The following is an 11,683-nucleotide window of genomic DNA, read 5'->3' as shown; positions in this document are numbered from 1 at the left end:
GCCCTTATAATTTCTTCCCTTGCTCAACATAAAGTTTCATGATGAAACCCAGGAGCAAAACCCATAACAATAAACAAAACAAACTCTAAAAATTAGATTAAAGAAATATCCAGATAGAATAATAATAATAATGCTAGAATTAATCAAATATTCATCAAATTTTTGTAACTATATTTCGGTGTCTATAGCATTACTGTACCCAGAAATCTATACAAGTTGATGATGTTTCAGATAGGAAGTAGTTACTGATTTTGTAATAGAATCATAAGAGAAACAACAGCTGCTTAAACATTTTGCCTACTTATTTCATTAAGAATAATCTTCAATCTTATTGTATTCCTTTACAACAAGAAACAAGAATCTACTAAATTTCCAAAAGTTATTAAAAACATTGTGATCAAACTCATCTCTGTCCAAGAAGACATCACAGACCCATCTCCATTAATAGATCATATTCAATTTTCTGCATATATATTGACAAGAAATACAACACTTCTTTAATTATATAAATAAAAAACTCGAATTTATCTTACTTCCCTTTCGGTAAAAAAAAAAAAAAAAAAAATTTGCTACCTAAAAATTAATAGGCAGGTGGCCTAAAAATGACAAGTAGTGGGGAGATGTGGACTTTCCGAAAAACGAACACCATTGAGGAAGTTTCATAAGAATTCTTTCAACTTTTGGTGTAACTCTGTTGAAATCGGTTCTCAGCTTTAGAAGGGAATGGCGATTGTGAGCTGAGCGGGAAGAATTTTTTGCCCAGTAAAGTGTCAGATCAAACCTTGTTGGTGCATTGTTGCCCCCGGAAAACTGAATGATGTGCCATCCTTCAACACTGTCCTTGTTGCCAACTGTAACTAATTCCTCCGAGTTTTCTGCGTCTGAAATTGAAAATTTGAAGGGAGAGATAGATGGAGATGAGTAGAATATGAGTTATATATAAGTTGGTAGCTTAAAGCAAGCAAGCACAAAGCTTCGGAAGATCATGATTCTGAAACATGGAGTTGACTGACACAGTCAAAAACCAATTTATAAGTACAAGGAAATGCATCTATGTCCAATTTGGAAAGATTCACAATCAGTTTTATGCAACCCACTTAACAAGCATTTCCCAAGCAACTATGAAATGGTAAATTGGCAAACGGTAATAATGAAAACATTTAGCAAAATTGGCCCCACATAGGGGTTTTATCATTTACTGAGCACATAAGCAGGAAAATCTGAGGGTTATTAGTCACCATCCCTGTCCGCAATAACATTTATCAAACTAGAAAATTCAATTTAACAAGAACTGGAAATCAAGAAGTACGGAATTGGAATGAGGAAAATGCCCCCCCAAAAAAAAAAAATAATAATAATAAATAAATAAATAAAGGGAGGAAGAAGAAGAAGAAGAAACGAAAGCACACACTATTTGAAGTCCAATTTACCTTCGAATGTGAAATCTTCGATCTCCGCAAAGTTGATTGAAAGAGTCCAGCGTGTTGAACCTTTAGTATCAATTAAAACTTGTGTGACTCTTTCATCCCCTTTAGTATCACCACTAACATGCAGCAAGGGAACTTCTGATTCTCTCCATCCACCATCAGTGTCTTTGTAGGTCCAACAACCATATTTGACTGAAAAAGTAACAAAATCAACAACTTTATCTCTGCCGCAGACAAAGCCTTCATTAATCTGATCAACTTCCTTTGTCAACTTTCCAGGAGTTGTAGAAAACAGAGATACATATGAGCTAGGATTTTGATCTCCTGTTGTGTCCACAACATGCACAACCTGAGAACCATAGGAAAATGTAATTTTTATTGTCTAATAATTTGATGTAACTACATAGTTACCGAGACATATGCAAAGGTTAGTGGAAAAAACTGCCCATTATTATAGTTTCGACAAAACTGAAGTCATATGGGCAAAGTGAAACTAACATGCTGAGAGCCAGTCAGATTAAAGGAGTGCATTGTATTATGCTCTCATCCCTATGCATATCTGACCTAAGATTGCATTTACAATTCAATTCCACCAATCTTCATCAGGCATGGAAACCACCCTTTTTAAAATGGTTTGTTTTATATGTAATCATGATTTTTCAATTTAGAAGAAATTGTACAATAAATTTGAGCTTACTTATTCATATTTTGAAATCAAATAGTCAATCATAGAATTGCCAACCGATATTGATTTACAAGACTTTCCGATGGGAAAACTACGGAAAAGCTTTATGCTCATAATAGAATGTTCAAGAACAGCAACGATGGCGATGCCAAGAAAAAAGAAACTAAACATACACAAAATAGATAGTAGCAAAAGGTACAGGAGAAGTCTGTGCCCAAAGAAGCTTACATTTACAGCTCTAGCAGTATCTTTGGTAAATGGTGGAACTACACCCGATGTTACAAGGAGGATTGAGAGACCAAATACCAAGCATGTTGAAAGGAAAATTGGTCTCTTTGCACCTAGAGATCAATTGTAACATGATTTAGTCATGAAGCAGAAACATATTAACTTAGAGGTGAAAAGCGAACAATTTAAAAAATGAAGTAACCACCTAAATTCTTTCCCACCAAGTAACAAACCTGGACATATCAAGCATACATATCAAGCATTGTATATTCAAGAACAACACAGATTTCAAATCCTGACTATAAGTAAAAATTTAGCAGGGAATAAGGATGCAATGTTAGAGACCAAGATGAAGTCTGACAGCTCAAACTTTCCAAATTAAGGTGACATCTGATTCCAATATCCATCTTCACTCACAGCACAGCCAGTCAAAACTTAATGAAAATACTCAAGTCAGATTATTATGACTCCAAAGCATCTTATTTTACTGTCATGGACATTACTTGTATCATATATTACAGCCAGGCACCAGTGAGGATACTAAGTTGAGGACATCGTGAGGATGCAAATTTTACAACATCTTGCAACATGTTGCCGGATGTGCATCCTCACGATATCCACAAGTTAGCATCCTCACTGAAGCAGGACTGTATATTATATATATATTTTTATATGTTACTTGAAAAGTTGACTTAAAACATGTAGTTGGATCCACTTGCTATCAGGTCAAATTTTTGGTGTCGAACGTAGATAAATATGATATCAAATCAAGTTGTTTCCTTTGGTCTTTTGTTGAAATCCTAGATACCCTCAAATTTGGTAATTTGCTGCTCTGATGGAGTCGTATAATACAATACTTTTGATTCTTAAATAATCTACAAATGAAGATCAAGAAAACACCATCAAATTAGTACTTAAGATTATCATCTGTACGGCACGGGGGAAGGAAATGGTATCTGGTTGATGAGGCACTTAAACCCATGAATTTCATATTACCTAAAACTGGATCTTAATCATGCTATCATCAGCTCTAAGGAATAGTAATTAAACGTAAACTCCTTTTAGTTTGTCCAACTTCATGCCATTTTGGCCTTCTGTTGCACCTTAGGCAAGCTGATGAAACCAAAATCCAACATGTATAGTAAAAAATAGGTTCAAATTTGTTGCTGTGTCAAAAAATAGACCTGTTGATAGCCTGTCTTACACATGCAAGTTGGCAATAAACACACACACACACACACACCCACACACAAAGCCAATATAAGAAAAAGAATATATATATATATATATATATATATTTGTATATTCAATAAACAAATACCTGAAAGATGGACGTACGAAAGAAGATACACCAAAGTCAGGCATGTCATAACACCAATGAAAGTAGCAATTATCACATTTCCAAGCCATTCAGGATTTGCACCTGGGTTACTGCAACCAAGTCCAAATAAATCAAATTTTAGGAACTAAAGAAAGCATAATCAAAACATGAAAATCCTACCATGGATGGAGAATTGCCAAGTGCAGAAGTAGAATTGGAGATTGCTTAAACCAACCGTAACAACACATTACATCATAGAGATTGTCTATCCACCCCATGTAGTGTAATTCTGTCGGCTTCTCATAAAGAGCCAAGAGATCAGAAATACCTAGCTATACTTCATTATAATTTACATAGTAACTATATGACATGGAGACCGACATTTTTAAATGTTACTTTAAAATCTCACAATCATGGGGACTGGAAAATTCTAACAAAGCATGCTCCAATGATTATAACACAAAAGAAAACTTCTAGCCTTTTTCCTCCTTGTTAATCATATCAATATCAACTTTAGAACTCCAGCTCACACATTTTAGAGACAAATGTTTAATGAAATTTATTTAAGGCCTATCAATAATCCATTTTTTACATGTAGCAATAAAGTATTTGAATTATAAAAATCATGAAAATTACCGATCAAATCGAACCAAAGTTGCAACTATTGTGCCTGCCACCCGAATCAAAATGCCAGCAGATACTAATATTGGTATAGCCAAGCCTATCAGCAAAGTTGCAAGTTTGAGAGGCCTTGGCAATCTGACTGGGGTCAGAGTCGCTTCAAGCATGCCATCTGCACATTATAATACATAGTATCAGCTTTGAAACCTAGTAGTTAAATAATGGATCCCAAACAAGTCACTAATTTGTGTAGTGCCGAAATCATGCTCACATCAAACATAGGCTGGTAAGATAATTACATATGTAAACTTACAGGCAAATACTGGTGGAACCAGCCATACAAGAGCCAAATAAGATGAGCCAATTCTATAATAGTTTCCCAAAATGAGAAGAATGAGCCATAGGACAGATCCAGCTTTATAAAGCCATCTTTCAGCCTCTAATTTGATTGAATAAGCTTGAATAACATGTGAGAGCTCCTTTCTCTTGGAATATACATTTGATAAATATCTTTGAAGAAGAAGATAACCCAAATATTGACCAATTAATGCCCCAAGAAGAGCAGGTGCAGCAAATAATCCAAGAACCAACAATGGGCTTGCAACATATGGCACTGGGGATGAAGATATCAGGGGAAGAATGAAGGCAACAACAATTGGAAAACCCAGTGCGAAAATCAGCATAAGGATAACACTCAAACATGACAAGACCAACGAAACTGCAGCTGGATAACCACCCATAAACAATGATGTAGTCCAAATTAGAAGTGATTGCATTATTACTGAATTATAAAGCATGCTTGCAAAACGTTGACGGTATACAACCATATATGTTCCCTGAGATTGCAACCGTGTTAGAACAACATTGAGAACTTGAAACATCTAGGTAGATGAATCATTTACTACAACCACCTTCACTTCGCGAAAACGAATGAAGAAAAAGATAACAGATAGAAGATGAAATAAAACAATAAAGTCATAGTTTTGCAGTTGTGAATATATTACCATAATGTCAAAATATATGGCATTGTTTTGGTCTGCACTTTCCTCTTCTTCTGTTGCATTTCCTTTAGGAAGATGAGAAGATGCAGCAATCTGAAGCAGAAAAGCAAGCATATTTTCTCCAAGATGTTGAAGTGATCCTGATTTCAGAAGTTCAAGTTTGTCATTCTGCGTATTGGGGAAAAAAAAAAATCAAAACTATGTTATTCTTTAATACAAACATTAAAATCCCACTTTCCATGTGGTGTAAGTTGTTTTTGATGGGCTGCCATTCATTAATCATAATCATTTGACTTGCAGACAATATTCTTTAAAAAATAAAGTGTGCACAAATTGAAATCATACATATGTAAAAGTAATTTAAATTATATATATGTGGACTAAGCACTTTATTAACTAATTCAAAAATTTCAAGAAATCAAATAGTTTACATTCCTCTGGTCTCTCTTTCCTTCTGTACTGTAATGATAATATTTGCATGCTATCTATAAAAATTCTCAAAGGCATTATTTGTATAATCAGGTTCTAATCACCTACCAAACATTATACATGTCTAAGGACAAACCAATTTTCCATCAAGACCATACCAAAATAATAGTGCAATTTGCTCTTATACATCCTTATGCTAAGAAAACTTTCCAAAGGTCACTGAATTGCCAAAGTCATATCTGAGGTTAGTTGAACTTTTTTTCTCTGAACATCAAGCCAGCTTTGATAACGATGACATATTTTATACTACACCATACAAAGCAGCAGTGAAGAATTGTGCTTCATCATACGTAAGTCGATTAACAATGAGACGCACACTATACTTCTTGAAGAACAATATAACTATTACTTCCATGAACAGCAATGAGATGCAAAAATGAATACATCCAGATATTGTGGAAGGGGAAAAGATAACAAACGAAAAAACCTTAGTGTGATAGACTGCACTTTTATCTGCATATGCAAAATCAAGACCTGAAAGGCCAGCAACTTCTCTGTACACTTGGAAATCTGTTGCAGATTTTATGGCCCCAGAAGCAAATAGGTCCTGTAACACTAGTGTCACTCAGATCTAAGAGTTCTTCCTGGATAAAAGATGAAGTAGGAGAGGAATATCAGATAGAAGGTAAACCTGTGCTATAATCTGGCCAGACGGGTATTTGGCAACCGATGCAAAGTTCTCAATAGCCCATGGATTAGGACCAGCCTGTCACATGAACAAATATAAAAAAGAAAGCAAACGGATATGCTCAAAACATTGTAAGATACATAGACAAATTTCAAAAAGAATAATGAGAAATTGATTTATGAGTACTAGATGACATCATTATCTTTAGTTATGAATTTACAGTACTCCACCGAAATTAGATTAAGCCATGATCTACCAACAAAATGCATAAGTTAATTATCAGTGTTAACCAGAGAAAAACCATAATAGTGGGACAACTGTTCAATTTTAGATCATTGAAGCAATCACTAACAAGTTTGAATCACATAAGGTGCCCAGGGTAGATGCAACACAGCATGATTATTGCATACGAGTATATGTCATTAAAATGCCTCTAAAAGTCTTAATACATTATTGTCGCATGTTGTATAGAGAAACTAACTTGGACACAGTTATGGAATCCACCAAACAAAATATAGGTAAGAGATTAAGCAGAACAATATTTTATTATTTCAGTGTTTTGACGATACTCCCAATCTGACACAGCTCACCCAACTTTATGTGAGAAGGATTTATATACAACTACAATCAAGATTACCCATCCAAGTGGAGGTCACTGAGCAGGAGATCAACCACTCATATATCATTGGCCCTTAGTAACAATGGCCTCCCAATGTCAACAGCGACATAAACAGTTTATACGAGCAATACAAAAAGCTAAAATAAAATAAATAAATAAATAAATAAGAAATCTTATACATAAAGCAGACCTGGAATATGCCAGATTTCCCTCCAATACCCATGGACTCCAAATCAATAGCCATACGGATGGTCTGACTCCAGGGATGCTGCAGAAAAGAATTTCCAAATCATAAAGTAAAGTTAATTTTGAAACATACACACAAACAAATATATATCATAGACACAAATTCGGAAAAAATAAAAAATAATTTAAAAAAGCCAAGAATTCTACAGAAGAATATCTGTGTTTCCATATAGAAACCCTTTCTTATATGCGTACATGTGTTGTTTATGTATGTTTGTTCACAATTATGTAGTCTGTAAAACCTCTGCCAATAAAAACAAACAAACCACATATGTCCTTTTGGGCTATTCAAATGACATATTTCCAACTTCAACTTTCCACTCAACCCACCTCCAAGATGTCAGAACCTACTTGCACAGCAAATACATGGATAATGCATTCTACACTACAGATTACATGAAAAAATAGCAAATTCTTAAGATGGAGGTGATTGATTCGGCTTTTCATTTCACCATTATCAAGTAGAAAAAATAAAAATAAGAACAGCAATAATTATTACAAAATAACTGAGCATGTGGCACAATGGAAATCGTCAGATGAAATACTCATATATCCAATTGCTGGAACGACCAATCTTAACACACAGAGAGAGAGAGAGAGAGAGAGAGAGAGTCCAGCATATTCAGATATACGGTAGAAAATGTTTTCAACCTGAGTTATAAAGCTATGAGCACCATTAAGACCCTCTTCCTCTCCAGTATTAAACAAAAATATTACAGAGTGCTTAAATCCATGAGCCCATTGAGAAACCCCTCGAGCAAGCTCCAACATAGTTGCTACACATGAACTGCAATCTCCAGCCCCTTCCCTGAATCATAGATGGTGGTTTATTAAACAACATAGAATGATGTATGAATCTCATTATGTCTAATAACGTATTCAGTCGAACAAACATAATGTCTCATGGATAAATGAGTGCAAAAAGGGGCAAAGGGAGGGATATGCTAAGATGACCATCAAATTGGCAACTATGGATTGACTAGTCTCAATCAGGTCATGCTAAGAGTTATAAGAAAAGGGAAGACATTAAAGAATTTCAACTAAAATTATTTTGTATAATGATGAGTTAAAAGGCTGAGGGCCACAAATTTTCCTGAATCTTAGCATGAATCGAGTAGTCTTATAATATGACTTAAACAAAAATCTAGAATAAATCATAGAATAATTTAATTCCTGGCAAACAATAGATTATATATTCAATGGAAATCACTTGATGAATCTTTATAACATTTCTGTCAATAAATTTTGCAGACATCATGGAATAACACCAAATTATATATGATTTATGCTTCACACTAAGATAGTGACAGTTATGGTGATTCAATTACCACTAGCTGGGCTTAGATATAAATATATATATAAATATAACTACTCGCTAGGCATGCATTTATTAATTAACAATGATAGTCACTTTCAAAACAACCATATTGAATGCTACTGCAATTTGAGATTTAATAAATGGAGAACCTTACGTTGAGAAAACTGTATCAATGTGAGAAGAGACTAAAATAGCACTTTTTCCTGCTTCAGACATGTATTTTGGCGAGATTCTTAATACAATGTGATTTAGATCTGAATAAACAAGAGTTCTCCCCATAAACAGGCCACTGAACAGATGATTTGCTCCTGATTTCGCATTAAAAAGCTCCACTTGAACATCAACCTCCCAATGAGCTGTCTTCTTAATATTCTCTGATGCTGTCAAAACATACTGAGAGCGGAAACTAAGTTAAACTAAGGTTTCCAACAAATGGCTACACAACAAATTGATTGCTTACTAGCCACATTCATAACAAATTAATAATACTGTTAATTAGCAGGAAGAGTAACAAAATACAAAATATGCAGATAGGACATATTGATCAAATATAACTAAAAAGATGGCCAAATTGGGGCTGTTCAAACAATTAGGAAATCGAGAACTTGTGTTCAGACATATTCAAGATCAGAGAGCATATACGACTTATTACATGTAGACTTAACTAGCATATTGTAAAAAGAAAACAGTGTGTTTTCGACCTGTAAGAATTAGCATAGTACTGAAATTAAAATCTCCAAATTTCCACTATTTCAGTTGAATTAATTAATTCATCTGATAAGTTTAGGAAACCAAACCAGCCTACCATCTTACAACCCTTTTGTTGTTTAATTGTACGCTGCTTAAAAAAGAACATTTACTATCCACCAATTTAATTTTGAACATTGAATGACTGAAAAGAAGCTTATTTAAGGCCTACTTAGCACACATCAAAGTCAAAGGCAAAGTGGGCAAACCTGCAGAGCAAGATGAAGAGCATCAGAACCAACAGAATGAGGACCCAATTCAGTGAGGGCCTTGACATGCTTCAAGGCTTCAACTTCAGAGAAACCCCTTTTGCCGGCTTGCTCAGCAGTAAGAGGTAAAGGCAAGCTCTCAAACTGGTAATGATAAACGGTCCAAGAACCATATATGATCGCCAGGAAAAAAGTGAGACACACAATAGGGGACCTCTGTGGGCGTTTCATATGCTGCAATACATGTTGACTGTCCTCTTCGCTGCCAGGTCTATCATCAGTGTCTGTGTCACCATGATTGCCCAATTTCTTAGAAGAAGAAGAAGCAGTTTCAGATTCAGAGCGTCGCATGTTTCCGTACGTGTCCGTTGGTGTTTGGTTGATGGTCTATGTGCGTGTTGACACACTTTATAATTGGGTGTTTTTGAGTTTGGAAATTTGTTGTTGCTGTAAAAGAGTTTGGTAAAACGTTTATATGCGTAGGTTGTTTGGGTCATGTCCTGCCACAAGCATAATGTAACAGTATTTATCTTCTTTTTTTTTTTTTTTTAATTAGTGTATTTATCCGAGAACCATATATTTAATTTTATAATATTATATAGTCGTTATCTATAATATTCTTTTATATTCCTAAGTTTGATTCAAGGGTAAAGTCATTGTTAATGTATATCTTTAAATTCTGGATTGAACCAGTCAAGTTGAAATTGCCTCCTTTTTTAATTTATAATTATAATATTATTGTAATTCTCAAAAAGAGAAAATAATAAAATACAGAGCCAGGGCATTGGATTCCAGCCACAAAGAGGTGGTCAAGACCTAATAAAAGTCAAAGTCTTCTCTCGCCCGCTCTATTTGTTTATATTTCTCGGCTTGGGCCGTGCTGAGCCTTTTTCTTTTTGTTTTTTTTTGGTCTAATATAGTATTGTTTATGAAATAATAATTTGAGAAAATTAAAAGATTTTGAAATTTAGTTTTTTTTTGTCATTTTTATATTTTTTTAAAAGTAATATTTATTTTCATTTGTTTTCAAGAGTAATAATTTTTTGAATATCAATATTTTTGCACAAATCCAAAAATATTAATATTTTTAAAAAAATATTATTAAATTTATATTTAACTTTTTTAATTTTAATATGATTTAAAGACTCATAAAAAAAGTTATGATATTAAAATCATTAGATTGTACTAATGTATCCCTAACCCTTCAAGTAATATATATGTAATGCATAAATGTTATTTAAGTCAAGTTTAAAGTAATAATAATATGGAGACTATGAACTCCTTCATAGTATTAATATGGTACCCCAAAAGTGTTAGAAATGACAATGAAGCATTATGATAAATATGTTAGAACTCCTACTTACCAATATATATATAATCCGCTTATGGTGCAGATGTTCGAACATTTTTATCGTGTGAATTTTCACAAAAACAATGACTTTTGAAGATATCGTCATTAATACTATCACACAAACACGAGTATTGATAACGATTTCTTAAAAAATCATCGTCTTTGTGGACATCCGCGCAACATACAGATGTCCGCACCATAGAATATATATATATATATATATATACACGCATAAAATCTGACTGTCTATCCTTCATTATAATATCGACACCTTACATTAGATGTCAAACTTCAAACAACATATTACATAATGTGAGATGTCCATTATAACAATTTTGTATACATGAATATTTATAAATATGGATATATATATATATATATATATAGAGAGAGAGAGAGAGAGAGAGCTCACTTTAGGACGACCTAATATTAGCCTTAAATCATATTAAAGGTTAGAATTTAAAAGTTAAAAATAATAAAATGTGGATTTAGTGATATACTTAATCTTTGTTTAAAAAAAATAAATCTGTCAAGACCCTAATTAATAAATTTAATTTAAATCTCAATTTTTGATGTGATTTAAAGATAAAAAAGGAAGTTTTGACATTAGTTTTGATATTAAGAACTTGATTTGAAATTGTTTATATATATATATATATACAACCAAGCTCAAATCAAGGTCCTTAATACAGAATTAATGTCAAGAATTCATTTTTTATTTTTTAGATTGCATCATGAATAGAAATTTAAAATTATATTTATTAATTATCGAGTTTTGATAAGGTTCACTTTC

General features: G+C 33.3%; 1 protein-coding gene across 3 annotated transcripts; it reads right to left on the bottom strand.

Annotated features, from left to right (window-relative positions):
• Positions 1-281: 281 nt before the first annotated feature.
• Positions 282-9,995, bottom strand: LOC107425664 (uncharacterized). Of its 3 annotated transcripts, XM_025076466.3 has the most exons (13): positions 9,540-9,995; positions 8,738-8,976; positions 7,917-8,073; positions 7,210-7,287; positions 6,404-6,478; positions 6,200-6,319; positions 5,287-5,451; positions 4,596-5,118; positions 4,298-4,454; positions 3,662-3,771; positions 2,341-2,453; positions 1,431-1,776; positions 282-881 (listed from the first exon to the last, which is right to left on the bottom strand). In XM_025076466.3, the coding sequence occupies exons 1-13, from the start codon at positions 9,888-9,890 to the stop codon at positions 574-576; spliced, it is 2,742 nt and encodes a 913-aa protein (XP_024932234.3). In that variant the 5' UTR covers positions 9,891-9,995; the 3' UTR covers positions 282-573. The 3 variants fall into 3 exon arrangements, with proteins under 3 accessions (XP_024932234.3, XP_048335225.2, XP_060675019.1); XM_048479268.2 differs by lacking the exons at positions 6,404-6,478; positions 7,210-7,287; positions 7,917-8,073; positions 8,738-8,976; positions 9,540-9,995 and having other exon boundaries at positions 5,287-5,423; XM_060819036.1 differs by lacking the exons at positions 6,200-6,319; positions 6,404-6,478; positions 7,210-7,287; ... (1 more) ...; positions 8,738-8,976; positions 9,540-9,995 and having other exon boundaries at positions 4,596-5,006; positions 5,287-5,423.
• Positions 9,996-11,683: the final 1,688 nt, after the last annotated feature.

This window comes from Ziziphus jujuba, chromosome 7 (genome assembly GCF_031755915.1).
Source record: "Ziziphus jujuba cultivar Dongzao chromosome 7, ASM3175591v1".
Lineage (NCBI taxonomy): Eukaryota > Viridiplantae > Streptophyta > Magnoliopsida > Rosales > Rhamnaceae > Ziziphus > Ziziphus jujuba.
The sequence above is the reverse complement of the archived record's forward strand: the minus strand, read 5'-3'. Positions and strand labels throughout refer to the sequence as shown.